Below are 18,550 nucleotides of genomic sequence, written 5' to 3' on the forward strand. Positions count from 1 at the left end.
ACAGAATTAAAACGGAAATAAAATAACTAAAACTGTATCTATAAACATTTTGGTTAATTGCATTAAAAATAAAATGAAATCAAATGAAGTATTAGTTGAAAAACGAATACTTAATATTTAAATTAATATTAATCTAAATTAAAATGAAAAATCATGCATTGGCCACTAACTGAAAAAAAAATGTTTAAGGTGAAGTACTAAAATTATTAATACTAAACTGAAACTAAATAAAAAAAAAAAAAAAAAAAAAAGAAATGAATAAAAATGTCAAACACAAAACACTAATGACTCAAATTTAAAGATGATAACTAAAAATATAAAAATAAAAACAAATTTAATGTATTATTAAAAACATAAAATATGTCAGTAATACCAAAATAACAAGGGCTCACTTGTTTCTGCTTCCCCCTTTTTGAATTGGTACAACAGCCCATAAGTAGTAGCTTGGATAATGTTCCTCTCGTGTAGTTTAATTGATTCTCTCACATTTGTTGTCAGTTCCTGTTTGCAAACAGCATAATGATTATCAGAGGCAGACTCGTCGTCATGTCTTCACACAGAGGGGCTTTATGTATCACCAGCCTATATTTAGACATGTCGGTGGTAGAGCATGAGAGAGCTGCTTGGCGTTTCACGACAGACAGACATTAAACAAAATGGGAAGACCTGGAACACACTTTTAAATGTACAGAGGAAAAAGATTTATAAATAAGAAATGACTTCCAAAAAGATGGAAAAATAAAACTCATGAGAGTGAGACAAGTGATAATCTTTTACAAAAAAATCATTGTGCTCTTATAAAACGGCGATGTAGCAGTTGATATCATCATGGTATTTTAAGGTATACCATGGTATTAAAGGATTGCCATATTCATATGCCTAGTTATTTAGATCAGTGTTTTAGTATAACTTAACTTTTTTACATTTCTTAAAGATCTCAAGATTTTCTCCTCTGATTTCTCACTTCTCTATAATTGCCTGTTTCTCTCTTTATAGTCAAACTGTTTGAGGTGATAGAGACAGAGAAGACACTGTTTCTTGTAATGGAGTATGCCAGTGGAGGTAAGTGTGAGCGATTGTGAGTTTCATTTTGTGTCCTTATCTTCCCTGAGTGTTTATCTTTGACCTCTGTGCTCTGTGTCTCATGCAGGTGAGGTGTTTGACTACCTAGTGGCTCATGGAAGGATGAAAGAGAAAGAGGCCAGAGCTAAATTTAGACAGGTGCAGTTCTCTTACTGTTGTCTTTCAGCATGTTCGGCACACACACACTGTGATTGGTTTTCTAGTCGGTGTGAGTTTACATGAGTTCATCTGCCTCAAGGCTGTTATGTCCAGCAATGACCCCAGTCTATTAAACCCACATGTCTTGACCGTTGTTACATTAAATCTGACAAGAGCCCTTTAACACAAGTAAGCTGTGTGAGGTTACTCAATGTCACTGCACTAATAATGACACTGACATTAAGTAGGAATGCAGTAAAAGTAATGTTGCCATATTATCTGCACTTAGAGCGCATTTGTTGCTCGTAGTGTTACGTCATACTTTAACTGGGGATAGAGCGGTTAGTCATTATCAGCAGGGTTGAGTCTGGGCAATCAATGCAAACTATTGAATTTTGGAAAAAAGCTATTAATGTGAGTCGACAACCCATGAGAAGCTTGGCCTGGACCAATGTCCTTTTCCTGAAATGTATTTAGTAATATATATGCGTCACTACATCTGATTGGATGTGAGCGTCAATACATTTTCCACATTGTTTTTTATTTTATTCTTTAATATTAGGTAATCAATAGCTGAAGTAGTTACAGTTTTGCCAGTACAAAAGGTACGTTTAGGTTAATGTGTAGGTGAAGTGTGTAATTTCTGTGCCCTTATTTTTTTGAATGTTAGCGCTGCAGCTAGTGGCCTAGAAAAACAAAAACAAAAAAGTTTGGGACTGGTTTGATTTTAATTTGAAATAAGTCTTTTGTGCTTACCAATGCTGCATTTATTTCAAAAAGGCAATAAAAACATTATTATTGTAAGATATTTGTACAATTTAAAATGTTTTCTATCGAAGCCCATGTCCACCAATGAATAAAAAATGTAATTGCAATGTTTTATCTTACATTTCTCAGAATTACATGATGCAAACTCACAATTCAGACTTTTTTTTTTCTCAGAATTGCATGATATAAATCTAACAGTTCTGAAAAATAAACTAAACATTGTGAGAACATATAGGTCTTTTTTCCCCCTCTAAATTAGACTTCGTAACTTTTAATCTCGCAATTCTGACTTTATAACTTGCAACTGCGAGTTTATATCACAGTTCTGAGAAAAAAAATCTGAATTGTAAGTAGGGCTGCACGATAAATCGCATGCTATTATCATGCACGTTTAGTCAGTAAAGCCGGTTCTTTTTTTTTTTTTTTTTTTTAATTCTAACTGTATACCTTGCAATTGTGAGTTTATATCACAGTTCTGAGGAAAGAAAGACAGAATTGTGAGATATAAACTCGTACTTGCAAGAAAAATATCAGAATTGCTAAAAAAAAAATCTGAATTGTGAGTTTTTATCTTGCAATTCTGACTTTATGACTTGCAATTATGAGTTTATGTCATGCAATTCTGAGAAAAAAAGTTGTTTCTTTTTTTATTATTCAGTAGTGGAAACAGGCTTTCATTTTTCTCTATGTAAATATTTTTATTCCTGTGATGCAAAACTGAATTTTCAGCATCATTACTCCAGTTTTCAGTGTCACATGATCCTTCAGAAATCATTCTAATATGTCATTCTAATATTTTAATTTTTTTTTTTACATTTTTTTTTTTTTATGTTTGTTGGATTAATAGAAAGTAAAGAAATGACATTTATTTGATATAGAATCTTTATAAATGTCTTTACTGTCACTTTTGATCAATTTATTGATCAATTTAATTTATTATTATTATCCTTGCTGAGTAAAAGTGTTACTTTATTTTACAGTCTTTACTGACCCCAAACTTTTGAACTGTACTTCATAATAAAATAAAATTTCTTATTATAAAAATTGTTCCATTATTCACTCACAGCCACTTTAGGTTGTCTCTGCATATTTAAAGAACAAAAATGGCATCACCTTAAATCCTCTTTTTGACATCTGTGGTTCCTTCTGCAAGACTGTCATCTCAGTGTTCTACCATGCTTATCAAAACAATATTTTAATAATGTTATTAGTTATTTAAATAACATTTAAAGGCAAAAAACTGGTTGAATAGATATATTCAATTATCTCAATCCTTTTGGACTTGTTTTTTTACAGATTGTGTCAGCTGTGCAGTATTGTCACCAAAAACACATAGTTCACCGAGACTTGAAGGTAAGAAGTTACGGTTTTGTTTTCTTTGTGCAAAAACTATGACAACAAGGATATGACATGTATGATTGTATTAAAGTGCACATGTATGGAAAATACTAGGGCTGCCCATAATAGTCGAGTAACTGTAAGTTGATGAGAAGATGCATAGTCGACCAAAATTTTATTAATCGCTTATTTGCATTAAAAAAAAACAAAAAAACAATCCACATGAAGTGGCAAAATCACGCAAAATCACAGATTGTTACTGGCCGGTCTATTTGGTAATACATCGGGCAGGACATTCAAACGCTGACCTATCATTCATCAACCTCAAATATGGGTTATCATCTGAAATATGTAAGTAGTAGCAACTTTACATGGCCGCTCAATCTATTGTTAACCTAGAAAAATGCCGCTATTCAAGTGTGGAAGCTGAGGTGTCGGTGCGGTCACTTGCTCTTAAAATCATTTTTGGTCAAGTCATTTTTGGTCATATAGATAAGAGCAATACATCTTTCGAATCTGTAAAGACTCTACGTTTATTTATGTGCACTCACAATAACAACAAAACATTGTGCTTTTGTAAAATAATGAAAGAAAACAGGATGCGCTTTCTGCAGTCTCGGTCTCTGTGAACTTAAGTGCGTCAAAAAAATTAACTGAAACTGTTACTTGAGTTACAGACATAAAAAATATGTCTATAGAGAGCGAAATGTCTACTTTCAAATTAACCATTTCAAATGGAAAAACAAATATTCTCAGATTATGTAATCCATATGAAACATGCATACAGGCACATCTACAACTGCGAAGATGACGATTCTGTGTCGCCGACTTCGTCTCTTAAGCCGAAAACGAAGAAGGCACTAGTTTACATTCATACGACACATTCATAATCATTACACCTGCCGGTGCACTGTGGCAAACTTTATGCGTACGCTTTAGCGCTTATTAGGCTATGTAGGCAATTAAAGTCTCATTATTATGATTTAAATGGTTTATTGATAAATGAGCGATTAGTCGACTAATTGCTTAAAATGAACAACCAGGAAAATCGTTAGTCGAGGGCAGCCGTAGAAATTACAAACAAGATGAAAAGATCATCAAAGTGATCTGTATGTTTCCCCAGGCTGAAAACCTGCTGCTAGATGCTGATATGAACATTAAGATAGCTGACTTTGGCTTCAGTAACGAGTTCATGGTGGGAAATAAGCTGGACACGTTTTGCGGCAGCCCCCCTTACGCTGCTCCCGAGCTCTTTCAGGGTAAGAAGTACGACGGGCCGGAGGTGGACGTGTGGAGTTTGGGTGTCATACTCTATACGCTGGTCAGCGGCTCCCTGCCCTTCGATGGACAGAATCTCAAGGTTTCACTTCACTTTATCAGTGTTAATATGTGTTTGTGTGTGTCACTGTATACTTACTGGTGTGTGTTTTCCACAGGAACTGCGTGAACGTGTGTTACGTGGTAAATATAGGATCCCTTTTTACATGTCAACTGATTGTGAGAATCTTCTCAAGAGATTCCTGGTCCTGAACCCAGCCAAGAGAGGAACGTTAGAGGTTAGTCTCTCTCTCTCTCTCTCTCTCTGTCATTCATCTATCTGTCTGTCTTCACCCCTTTTTGTCGTTTATTAGAGCATGTCAGGCATTTTTTCATAACACCTGTTTTGTACTAAAGACAGAGCTGAGTGATAAATGCACTATTTATATAATTATACAGACCTAAAATTAAAGGGATAGTTCACCCCGAAATTGAAATTCTATCATTAATTACTCACCCTCACGGAACACAAATTAAATTTTTTTATTTTTTTATTTTGCAATGTGTAAAATTAATACTTTTATTCGGTGTTGTTTTTTTTTGTTTTTTAATTGACGCTTTTATTCTATATGGATGCATTTAATTAAAAAGTGACCATAAACACAAATGATATTATAAATATCAGTAATGTGTAATTAAAATTTAGCTTTCCCTTCACAAGAATACATGTCATTTTTAAAAAGAATTAGTAATTTTTTTTCAAAGTATAACTGGATTTAATCCAATAATAATGCAGCCTTTTGTAGGCCTTAAAAAGGCTTAAAAAAAGGCGTTTTAAAAAAAAACTTAGCGTCCGCAAACTTTTAAATTGTTGTGTAAATGAAATATTATTATCGTAATTATATTCAGTTACTGATTTTTTTTTTTTTTCTAAATTTTTATTTTAAATTATCTAATTAGCTGCAATGTTTAGTTTTGTTTATATTTTTTATGTTTATTTTATTTTGTATTTTTTGCAATAATCCTCTTTTTTTTTTTTTTTAAACCTGTCAAAAGTTTGAGGGATTTTTTTTTTTTTTTTTTTTTTTTTTTTTTATACTTCAGTTATTTTTTTTTAAACATTTTTAACGCAATTTTTATTTTAAACATTTGTTTGTTGTAACATTATTGTAACATTAATTAGCTACAATATTGTTTTGTTTTATTTTTTTATCACAATGTGTTGTATCTGTGATTTTAAAAATTACTGAGAAAGCAAATATATACAGGCTGAAAAAATAGAAACTTTTCAAGCTATATCTCCCAACCCTAGAAGTGATGACTGTTGGCCATTGCGGTGAATCTCAGTCTAGAGATGATTCTTTCTTATCTTTCTTTGTCAGCAAATTATGAAGGAACGCTGGATCAATGCTGGCTTTGAGGATGATGAACTCAAACCCTTCCATGAGCCAGAGGCCGACATCTCTGACCAGAAAAGAATAGGTAAGAGAAAACCTCACTACAGTTCATTTGTCACCATATCAATATTCATTTTCATGCAGTGGAAGCATTTTGCATAGTCAACTTTAAAGCTGCCTTGTATTAGAGCAAACCGTGGGAGATTCATATTTATATCTGCACTCTTATCACAACACTAAGAGAAAGCGTCCAGAGACAATGAAATGAGGGCGTAGAGGGCACATTTGATAGTGTGCGGCGTTGCGTAATACCCAGCAGCTGGCTCCCTCATCTATCGACATCTCTGATGTCTACTCCTCCCTCTCCCGCTCCGTCTCAGCGAGGATCTCCCCGTGTAGCAATGTGATATGATCACATGACTCCCGGTACTTGAGCTTAGCTCGCAGGAGCACGAGGCAGTGCGGTGCACCCCTGCTTTGCACGCTTATCTGCAGTCGATCCGCAGCTCCGCACGTACGCCTGGCAGCATAACCACACGTACGCATGAGCGAACACCTGGTTACTTACTGAGGAAACTGCAGGAACAAGAACACTTGAATGTGGAAGTCAGAGTATGTGGTAACTGTGCTCGTCTAGCCTCCCGCCCCCACTTTGAGAGAAGCCTCACGTTGAGAGGAGCATGCTGGAGCCTGGCAGCCCACAGAGGCCCTTGTGTATAGAGAGGAGGTGAAACGGGGAGCTTTGACTCTTTGAAGGAAAGCACTTAAGTCAACCAACATACGGATTCCCATGAGCCCATTAAAAGTCAGATCTGAGAGAAAGGAGGAGGCTTAATTCAGGCTCATGAAATATATCTTTCCATCTTGTTTCACTCTGGAACATGCATTAATAGAGAGAGCTTTCCATCACAACAGCCGACTGCCTCTTCGTTCACTTTATCCACTGCTTCAACATGAAGATGCCTCTTAAATTCCTAAACATTCTGACAATTTTTTTGCTTATTTAGTTGTTTTGTTTAAGTTTTTCAACTTTTGAGTTTATAAAATACTGGCTCGTTACATTTTACATTTACGTTTATGCATTTGACAGATGCTTTTATTCAAAATGACTTACAGTGCATTGAAGGTGTGCATTTTATCAGTTTAAGCATTCCCTGGGAATCAAACCCATTACCTTTACGTTGCTAGCACTAACTTTTATTATCGAGTTTATAACTGCTTGGTAAACTTTTGTTTCTTGTTGATTATAAATAATATATTATTTTAAAATATATGGTTTTTTTTATTATTATTGTTGAGGTGCCTTAGTATTTAAGATTTGGCTTCCTTTTTGTTAAAATAAATAATTGGCAATTTAAGATTCACTTTAGTTAAAGGGTTACTCCACCCCAGAATGAAAATTTTGTCACTCATCACTTTACCCCCATGTCGTTTCAAACCCGTAAAAGCTTAATTCGTCTTTGGAACACAATTTAAGATATTTTGGATGAAAGCCGGGAGGCTTGTAGACTGTCCCATTTACTGCCAGGTAAATGTCAAGTACTTATATAAATAATTACTCAAGTAAGAGAAAACAATCCTAATCGTTACTAGAGTAGGAGTAAAAAAAAAAAAAAAATTATCCACTGAAAAATCTTCTCAAGTAGTGAGTTAATAGTTACTTTGGATATATATCCGCATCAGAAATTAACTGATTTCCACAGGGGCATTTCTTAATTTCTTACTTGTAATTACCCTAATTCATAAAACTCATTAAAGGTTAAAGCTGCAATCTTATGCAATGGCAGTTTGTTGTTTATGGAAATGAGAGATTCGCGAGAGCATATCAAAGACTATAAAAATACAAAGACGACTTACTCGTTTTTATTGGCGGTTCGCGTTCTTAATTAGAGCATTACCGGCATCTACTGTGGGCGATGAATCTGAGACTTGTGTATCCCTATTCCCAGACTTTTCAGGACTCAGGCTTTCAATGTTGCTGCGTGTTCAAATACAAAGATGGTTCACTCTTATACTTATGAATGGGAGAAACTGCAACGCGCAATATTGCGGAATAGTCCCGCCTTCTAAATGAAAGAGCCAATCACTGATTGGTAAAGTCATTGCATCACTGCAGCGGCCATTAGAAGCGCCGGTTTTCATAGAAATCTGAGGCTACAGCAGCCAGTGTACATGTGAATACGCATTGGCTGGTCTAGCCTAAAAAATAGTCTTTTTAAATACTATTTGAGCCTATGAAACAGCATTCATGAGGCAGTTAATTTCAGATTTTGTTTGTAAATTTTGTTGGTGAAATATGTAATGTAATCTGTTTTTGAGATTTCAGGGTTCCCCCATTCATATAGATAGGACTTGGTCTTGGATGAGCTGCTCAGAGGTGTCGCAGAGTGAACAGACACACAGTGTTCAACTAATAAAGATACTTATTGCAGGCCAGCAATAGAATTTGCAGATTTGGCTTCAATTGACTGTAGATCTTTATGTTCTCTGTGTTCTTAAATTACCCTGAACGAATTAGAAGAGACGATTCAGTACATGCAGGGAACTGTACGAATCATTCAAACACTGTTTTGCAGACTTGTCTGTTCAAGGCCTTGGGTTAGTTCCAGGTATTACCCATTTATTGTAATTATGGTAACACTTTATAAGGTTCATTAGTTAACATTAGTTAACTACATTTGTTATCATAAAATATGAATGAACAATACTTCTACAGCATTTATTAATTTTAATGTTAATTTCAGCATATATTAATGCATAATTAAAGTCAAAAGTTGTGCTTGTTAACATTAGTTAATGCACTTTGATTTAACATGAACTAACAATGAATGACAATTTTCATTAACTTTAACAAAGATTAAAAGAAGTCAGTAACAAAGAAAAACTAATTAATACATTAATGGAATCTTATTGTTAAATGTTTATCATGTACATGCAGTACAGGACTGTAAAGTGCTTCTGCATTAATTAATACATTAGGTATCATGATGACAAAGATTTGTATTAATTTTACAGAATTTATTAATTAAGATTGATGTTAATTAATGAATATGCTATAATTTTCTTGTTTCATTAACTAATGGACTTTTTTTTTTTAATTTAATGTTAGAAAATATTATTAGTTCAAAAGTCATATTGAAAGTTGTATATCAGTATATTTTAAAATGTAATTTATTTCTGTGATGCAAAGCTGAATATTCAGCATTATTACTCCAGACTTTTTTTTCATCATTACTCCAGATTTTTTTTTTTTTTTTTTTTTTTGTAATATGTTAATTTGAAGCTTAACAAACATTAACATGTTAAAACAAGATTTTTTTTTTTTTTTTTCTGTTGAAAATTGATACAATTGTTTTTAGGAGTAGTTAATGAATGTTTTGAGTTTATTTGAAATATAAATTTTTAGATGTCAGTAAAAATACATTTACTGTCACTTTTTTAAGAATTAATTTAAAGCTTCCTTGCTGAATAAAATAATTTCTTTCAAAAATAAAAACCAAAAAATCCAAATGTTTGAATGGTAGTGTATACTCTGTATACTCTGCATGTTATCCATTGAAGTAACTAATGTTAATGTCCAGAACCTTGTTGCAGAGTGTTACCTAATAAATGTATTTGAATTAAAAACAGAAGGAACAGCACATTCTCTTTTAAGTAACAGTGAATGGGTGGCTACAGGATGGATCGGTGTATTGTTAGCATGTGTAGGAGGAACGGATGACTCAGTATCATTCTTACAAATAAACTGGATTTATCTCTGGGTATCGACCTACCGGTTTATAGTGTCTGCTTAACAACTGAGGGGGTGATGTGTGATACGATTATGCTAACAAGTCGAATATTTAATTATACTCGATCTCTAAATGACTTTGATGCGATTAGACTTTTAGTGTTTGATTTGTTAGACAGCAGCCCTCACTGTAGGTATCATCCATGTTCTTAGTATAAATAGTGGGCTCACTTAAAGTATGAGCAATAATAATAGTGATAGTAGCAAAAAAAACTCTAAACTGGATGGAGACTCTAAAATTGATCTGAATTCTTTCTTTCTCCAGATGTGATAGTGGGAATGGGCTTCTCCAGAGAGAAGATCCACGAGTCTTTGTCCAAAATGAATTATGACGAGGTCACAGCCATATACCTACTGCTGGGAAGGAAGACCAATGAGGTGAGCTGTTAATGAAGAGTGGTTGCTTGCAATTGATATTATGGTCTATACTACAAATGTGACTCGCTGTTTTTGTGTTTGTAGGAGGTCAGTGAATCCAGCTCTAATAGTAATCTTTCCGTGGCAAAGACCAGACCCACCAGTGAGATGAACGGCCAGTCGCCATCTCACCTGAAGGTCCAGAGAAGCGTCTCCTCCAGCGAATCCAGAAAATCCAGACGCCATAGTGAACAAGGTGACTTTCTTTATTCATACAGAAACACAGTAGCTTATTGGAATCAAATGGTTCATATAAGTACAGACTATCAATGGAATAAAAATTCTACTTAAATGTACTGAATAAATCTACTTTATTCTAGGTGTCTGCAGGTCCTTAAGTCTTAGAAAGTCTTAAATTCAGATTCGATGGGTCTTAAATATTTTTGGTGACATTACCGCTAAACTATCTTCAGTCTGACGGACCTAATGACTGTTTACAATCATTGTTTTTGATATTATTATTATTATTATTATTATTATTATTTTTTTATTTTTTTTTTACTTGTCCAACCGGACACACTGAGGTAAAAATGAAAAATGTGTTTGTTTATAACGTGATACAGTTCAGTAACATACCAAGGGATCTATGTTGCTAAATATACTCACGATTGCAAATGTTCATTAAACAAGTTGTTAGTGAAGTAGTTAAGTTACTTACATTTTAGACACAGTATTTACTTTTTTGTTCTGTTTTGCCATCGATAATAGTTCCAAACAAGGATCACAACAGGAGTATATTCTCCAAGCTACACTAGACTGTGTTTTGCTACTAAATGATTCAGCATTTTGAATGAATCAATTGAAATAACTCAATAACTCACTCATTAAGTGACTTACCGCCACCTACTGGTAGTTTAGTATGTTTAAAAGTATGCATTTTCCCCCAACATTTCTTATTTGAATATTGATATATGTATGTAATATATACATTCATCTCTAATATTGCAGTTTTAATTTAGCAGTGTAAATTATTGACTGGTAACAGCCCTATAGAATTTATTGATATATTGTAATAATTTGACATGAATGGTGATGCATACATTTCAAAAGTAAATAAAAAAAATAGGCCTTTATAAAGGTAAATACAAATATGCAGATTTAAGTATGTAAAAGTTAATAGAACACTGAGATTATTGCTTCAAAATAAATTGTTTACACCACCAAAAATCTTGGTAATGTGGTACTTTTATGGGGATATTTTGTGTGGAATATTATCTGCTGATATGAAAAGTACACTATATATCATAGTAATAAATATAATATATGTATGTAATATAATGTGTATTTCCATTACAGGTTTACGTCTTAAATTTCATATAAGATGGTATTAAAAAGGTCTTAAAAAGGCTTAAATTTCACTTTTAAATTTCAAATCCTGTTATTACATGATATGCCTCATAACTAATTAAATTTATCATATGGGTATTTGCTGAGAAAATCTCCCAAATGTTTTTTTCACAGTTGGTGTGGTCGCTAACTCAGCGTTGAGTAACTCCAAGAAGACGGTTCCTGTCACAGCCGACGGTGACGTCAAACAGGAAGGTGGTGTCACAGCACGTAAGCCGCCCTCTCACAGTCCCCCCAGCCCACTCCTGGGTAATGCCAACAACCCTAACAAAACAGAAATACCTGACCGGAAGAGAGGAAACTCCATCACGCCTAATGTAAGTTCACCCTTGTGGTTTCTCACATTTTTCTACACTTTAAGCACTGACGTTTATATATGCGTGTGTGTGTGTGTGTGTGTGTGTGTCTATATGTCTATATATATATATATATATATATATATATATATATACATATAGACACGCACACACACACACACACACACGTTACTCCAGTCTTCAGTGTCACATGATCCTTCAGAAAACATTAAAATATGCTTATTTATTACTTAAATTATTAATGTTGGAAACAGTTGTGCTGCTTAATATTTTTTTGGAACCAATGATTCTTTTTTTTTTTTTTTTTTTTTTTTTTCCAAGATTCTTTGAATAAAAAGTTAAAAAAGAATAGCATTTATTAAAAGTAAAAATCTTTTCTAACAATGTCTAAACAAAAGTCTTTGCTAACACTTTTTATCAATTTTATGAACACATCCTTGGTGAATTAATTTCTTTAAAGAAAAAAGAAAGAAGAAAAATTATTATTATTATTATTATTATTATGATTTCTGAAGGATCATGTGACACTGAAGACTGGAGTAATGATACTGAAAATTTAGCTTTGATCATATGAATAAATTAAATTTTACAATATAATCAAATAGTAAACAGTTCTTTTAAATTGTAATAATATTTCACAGTATTACTATTTTTTACTGTATTTTTGATCAAATAAACGTAGCCTTGGTAAACATAAGAGACTTCTTTCAAAAACACCAAAAACTCCACTGACCTTTGAACGGTAGTTCCCATAATGATAGAGCTTCACCCCTGCGTTATTTTCTTGTCACACAGAATAATTCTGGATCAGGAGGCATGTCAAGGAGAAACACGTACGTGTGCACTGAGAGAAACAACACAGACCGCCTTTCTGTCATTCCTAATGGGAAAGAGAACAGGTACAGGTTGCCCTTCCTGTGTCTTGATTGATGTATTAAATATTTGCATTAGGCATTGATGAAGGTCATCTTGTTTTTGAAATGTTTGCTGTTCCTCAGTAAAGGTGTGGTTTTTATGGAAGCCCATTTCCACCACTAAATAAAAAATTTAAAAAAGGTTATTGTGACTTTTTATCTCACAATTCTGAGATAAAAAAAATTCAATTTTTCCTCAGAATTTCATGATAGTAACATGCAATTCTGACTTTTTTTTGAGAGATTAGCTCACAATTGTGAGTTATAAAGTCAGAATTGTGAGAGATAAACTCAAAATTACGAGAAATAAAGTCAGAATGGCAAGTTTGTCTTGCAATTTTGACTTTACAACTCGCTATTGAGTTTATCATGCAATTCTGACTTTATTTCTCAGAACTGCGAGTTTATATCACAGTTCTGAGAAGAAAGATCACAATTGCGAGATGTAAATTCACAATTGTGAGAAATAAAGTCAGAATTGCAAAATTTGTCTTGTTTTGACTTTATAACTCACAGTTTCAAGTTTATCACGCAGTTGAAAAAAAGTTTATATCAATTCTAAAAAAAAAAAGTTTCGAGATGTAAACTCACAATGGTGTGAAAAAAAAAAAAAAAAAAGTCAGAATTGCAAGTTTGTCTTGCAATTTTGACTTTATAGCTGTAAAAGTATTTCTCAGCAATATCACAATTCTGAGAAAAAGTGAAAAAAACTCGAATGGTGTGAAAAAGATCAGAATTGCAAGATGTAAAATCACAATTACGAGAAATAAAGTCAGAATTGCAAAATTTGTCTCGCAAGTTTAACTATATAACTCACAATGGCCAGTTTATGACACAGTTGAGAAAAAAGTCATAATTGTGAGATGTAAACTCGCGATTGTGAGAAAAAAAGGTCAGAATTGTGAGATAAAAAGTTGCAGTTACCTTTAATTATTTTTTTTATTCAGTGGTGGAAACAGGCTTCCATAGGTTTTTACTTGTATTTGCTTATTTTGTTGTCTTTTTTTTTTTTTTCATAGGATACTGGCCTTTTTTTAAAACTTTGTACCCTAATATTTAACATGCACCATGTTAAATTTGCCACTTCACAGCAACTTGCATTTTTTTTTTTTTTTTTTTTCTTTTGCTGTATCTTTTTTTTTTTTTTTTTTGTAAATCAGGCATTGTTTTGCAATACTGTTCAAAAGTTAGGGATCAGTAAGATTTCTTTATATTTATAATATTATATTAATAGTATTTATTATTATTTGAAGATTAATTTTATTCAGAAGGGAGACCTTAAAGGGATAGTTCACCCAAAAATCAGCCTCATGTTGTTCCAAACCCATAAGACCTTTGTTTATCTTCAGAACACAAATTAAGATATTTTTTTAGTAAAATCTCAGAGCTTTCTGACTTTCTGATAGACCGCAACACAATTGACACATTCAAGGCCCAGAAAGGTAGTAAGGATATCGTTAAAGTCCATGTGATATCAGTGGTTTACTTGTAATGTTATAAAGCTACGATAATGTTTTGTTTAGGTACAGGAACACTTATATAGTGAAACCAAGCCTGATTTTGCTGTCTCTGTCTGTAGTGTGACGTTGTCTCCTGGCTCACGGGACCCGGGTGCTTCCACTCACAGCATCAGCACTGCTGCCACTCCTGATAAAACGCGTTTCCCACGAGGCTCCGCGAGCCGCAGCACCTTCCACGGACAGCTGAGAGATCGTCGCACGGCCACCTACAACGGCCCGCCCGCCTCGCCTACGCAACCTCGCAGCCGCGGTAATGCCAACAACCTGCTCACCAAGCTGACCTCCAAACTCACGCGCAGGTAAACGCACATTCACATGCATAAACGCATACAATGACATATGATTTAGGCCTGACTCTTCCTTCCTTTTCCTGACCTTTCTTTTATTTATAATTTTTTTTTTTTTTTCCTAAGGGTTCATTAGAAATGGTTTATTTTGTCCATCTTTGTAATGCCTATCCTTTTTTTCATTCTTGTGTTGTAGAAATATGTCATTCAGGTTTTCCAAAAGGTAGGACATTGAGTTCCTGGGGTGTAAATCTGTCTTTAACGTAATGAGAGGAGTCCAGGGGCTGACGCACTAACCCATAGTGATTTGATTGCAGTGATTTGGAGTTTATTGCTCTCTCAGTGGTTGATTACAGCATGCTTTAAAACACTGCCTGCATTCTAGCGTGACCAGATCAAATCAATCTACCGCTCTTTAACTGATTGCTACTAATCAAAATGTTTGCATGACACAAGCTGATTGTGCAAAACAATATGTATGACTTAATCTGAACATTGTCAAAAACACTTCAGTTGAATCACTCAGCTGATTCCACAAGGGCTTCGGTACATTCACAGCTGTACGGTGTGTAGAGGGATTAGTTTGGCATTCATCTGCAATAGCTGTGTGATTCCTGGAGACAAAATTGCTAATTTACTACTTTTTCCCCCACAGAGATTTTTTTTTTCCTTTGTAAAACATTTACCATTCAAAAGTTTGGGATCAGTAAGATTTTTTTAAAATTATTATTTGAAGAAATTAATACATTTTATTCAGAAAGGAGACTTTAAATTGATCAAAATTGACTGTAAAAGTTTCAAATAAATGTTCATTTTTAACTTTAATCAAATAGTTAAATATATATATATATATATATATATATATATGTTTTCATTGTTACTCAAAGTGTGATTTTAAATAAAGTTCTTCAGCAGCAAATCATCATTTTACTGCATTTTTGATCAAATAAATGAATGAAGAAAAACATTTGAAAAATGAAAAAAAAAGTTGAAAATATTTAAAGATCAATATTGAAAAGTGACTTTAAATAAAGAAATTATGAAGATCTCTGAATATTGAAATAGCAATGGGTGTTTTAGTGGGTGTTTTAGTCATAATGGACCCACACTGCCATCTGGTGGTTAAAAAAAATATTAAAATGATTATTAATTTGGTACAGTTTTTAAAAAGAGCATGAATAGACTGAGACCCAGTCAAAAACAATGTGGACCAAAATTACTTATTTTTAAAGGTTGTAGCAACATATTTAAGTATTTACAAATATTTACTTAGTTTGAGACTAAAGGGAGGCTCAAGTAAGTCACTCAATGCATCATGGGAGCGAGTGTTTTTGTTTCTCTGATTTGGTTCATTCTGATTGGTAAATCTCTCTTCAGATTTATGGGTAGTAATGTTCTTTACTAGATTTATATACACACTAATGTTTAAAGGTTTGGAATAATTCAGATTTGTTAATGTTTTTGAAAAACAACTTTCACAAAGGCTGCATTTATTTGATGAAAATACAGTAAAAATGTTAATAATGCTATTACAATTTTAAATAACTGATGAACATATTTTAAAAAGTAATTCATTGCTGTGATGTAAAGCTGAATTTTCAGCATCATTACTCCAGTTTTCATTGTCACATGATCCTTTTGCTGCTCAAGAAACATTTCTTATTATCAATGCTGAAAACAGTAGTGCTGCTATACTGTATATAATACTTCAGGATTCTTTAAATAGAACGTTCTAAAGAATATCATTTATTTGAAATGGAACTCTTTTGTAACATTGAAGTCTTTACTGTTACTTTCATCAGTGACAGTAACGTAAGTTTTGAATTGCAGTGTAGTATAATATATATAAATATAGTTTGTGCACTCTGGAGGGCTCTGTCGCCGCTATCTTGAGTCTGTAAGAGCATATGGTCACGTCCTAAAGAAGGGTTTTTGGTGGGAGGAGTCTGTTGTGGCTCATAGGGCGGATTTAAAGTAAAGCGCAGTGTAAGCTGCAGCAGGCTCCATGTTGAACGACCTTCAGGAGTCACCTTCACGTCATCAGATTTGTGAACAGATCACACACTTTCTCTAATGAAGCTCTTAACAGTACGAAATGCTCTATTAATGTTGAAACTGTCTCAATCTATCCCTCTCTTCCCCTGTGTTTCCTTCTCTTCCTCCCTCCCTTCCTTCCTTCCCTCCCTTTATCTCTTTCTCTTTCTCTGTCTGCCTTCCTCCCTCAGGGTCACTCTTGACCCGAGCAAACGGCAGTCTGCCGTCAAATCAGGGCCGGCTGCCCCCTCTGTGCCCCCCACCCTCACAGTCCCCTCCAACCCTGCGGCAAAGACTCTTAGTAAGTCTGCGCTCCACTCGTTTACAGTCTTCCTCTTTCTTTATCATCCCCCTCTCCTCCAGCCTCTTCCCTTTCCACCACACTACAGGGTTCCCACAGCCATGGAAAACATGGAAATTGCAGGATGTTTTAAAATTGTTTTTCAAAGCTGGAAATGTAAATGTAATTTTAATTTAAAAATGTATGAGTGAATACATTTGCAGTAAGTTAGGTTTCACTTTATAAGATAACAAGAACTAACAATGAAAAATACTTAAACATTTAGTTGAACTTCACTTCAAAATTTCTTAAAACATTAAAATCAAAGTTGTATCTGTTATAGTATTGAATAGATTTAGTTATTATTTAGATAACCTGATGAACTACCAATGAACGGGTAACAAAGATTTAAAAATGCAGTAACAAATGTATTGCTTGTTGTTAATGTTAGTTAATGAATTACTTAATGTTAATTAATGTGACCTTACTGTTAAAGTGTAAAATATAATAATTATTTAAATAATTTAATTGTGTGAATATGAAAAGTATATAGTTAATATAATGTATATAAATTTATATAGTTATATATACACACACACACACACACACACACACACACACACACACACACGAGTTATTATATTAACTATACCTTGTACTTTTTTATTCAAAAATAAATGTGCATTTATTTTTTAAATTATCAAATAAATTAAAAAATTATATATTAAAAAATATATATATATTTAAAAAAACATATATGTAATTAACATGTATATGTATGTATATTCTGTAAATTTTATATAAAATTATATATAATTATGTGTTTGTGTGTGTGTGTGTGTGTGTGTGTGTGTGTGTATTGCAAAAAATATTAAACTGTTTTTTGCTTTGCCATTGTGGCATATGTAGATTGATGTGAGGAAAAAAAACATTAAAAAAAAAACAATAATTTAAAGCAGTTTAACATAAGTCACAGTAGCAACATAACGAAACGTAAAAAAATAAAATTAATAATAATAATAATAATAATGAAGGGGTATGAATACTTTAGCAAGTATATGTATATGAGTGTATTTTAGTTAACATTTAAACGCTAAAAAATAATTTTATGCCGTACTGAATTGATGTCAACAGATTTGGAACTGTTCTTGCCAATCAATCAGTCCAACTAATTCACAAGTGGTTCTAAATGATTCATTAGCGAATCATTTGAATCAGTCTTCATTAGTGAATTTGAACGATTCCTGTGAATTCATTGGTCAGTAAGAGTGGGAACCCTGTCTCCAAACATGTGGCTCTGTAATGGCTATTTGTTTTATCTGCGTCCACCAGTTTAATTTCTTTCTTTTTGTCGGCTTTGAACTGCTCTTTTCTTCCAGATTCAGCAGCTCTGGCTATAGGCAATTGTAGGAATTCGCAGATGAAGAGTGTCTAGAGTAAGGGCTCGTTTAAACGCACAAACAACAGCTCCAACTTCACATTGTGTTTAATGGAGAGCGAAAGGCTGTATGTGTGAGAGAGAGAACACGAACAACTGTTTTGTCTGTCGAATTTAGTCCGAAATGAAGTATTCATAAACGCACTACGACACGCACCCTCTCGCATGCGAAGAGCACAGTATGTACAGACACGTCCTCTATATCTGTATATGCGTCTGATGTCA

At 33.4% G+C, this 18,550-nt stretch overlaps 1 protein-coding gene across 11 annotated transcripts in view; it reads left to right on the top strand.

Annotated features, from left to right (window-relative positions):
• The window catches only part of mark3a (MAP/microtubule affinity-regulating kinase 3a), a 40,193-nt gene that overhangs the window by 18,125 nt on the left and 3,518 nt on the right, over nt 1-18,550 (top strand). For 4 of the 11 annotated variants that reach the window (XM_051125769.1, XM_051125776.1, XM_051125766.1 and 1 more), the window contains exons 5-16: nt 997-1,062; nt 1,151-1,221; nt 3,286-3,342; nt 4,451-4,687; nt 4,764-4,883; nt 5,967-6,066; nt 10,037-10,149; nt 10,234-10,384; nt 11,650-11,852; nt 12,648-12,751; nt 14,346-14,585; nt 14,770-14,796. In XM_051125769.1, the coding sequence (XP_050981726.1) occupies nt 997-1,062; nt 1,151-1,221; nt 3,286-3,342; nt 4,451-4,687; nt 4,764-4,883; nt 5,967-6,066; nt 10,037-10,149; nt 10,234-10,384; nt 11,650-11,852; nt 12,648-12,751; nt 14,346-14,585; nt 14,770-14,796 (1,489 nt within the window). Of the gene's footprint in view, nt 1-996; nt 1,063-1,150; nt 1,222-3,285; nt 3,343-4,450; nt 4,688-4,763; nt 4,884-5,966; nt 6,067-10,036; nt 10,150-10,233; nt 10,385-11,649; nt 11,853-12,647; nt 12,752-14,345; nt 14,586-14,769; nt 14,797-16,798; nt 16,909-18,550 lie in introns of all 11 variants that reach the window. The other 7 variants (XM_051125771.1, XM_051125772.1, XM_051125767.1 and 4 more) reach the window with 3 other exon arrangements.

The sequence above is a fragment of the Labeo rohita genome, chromosome 13 (genome assembly GCF_022985175.1).
Source record: "Labeo rohita strain BAU-BD-2019 chromosome 13, IGBB_LRoh.1.0, whole genome shotgun sequence".
Taxonomy (NCBI): Eukaryota; Metazoa; Chordata; class Actinopteri; order Cypriniformes; family Cyprinidae; genus Labeo; species Labeo rohita.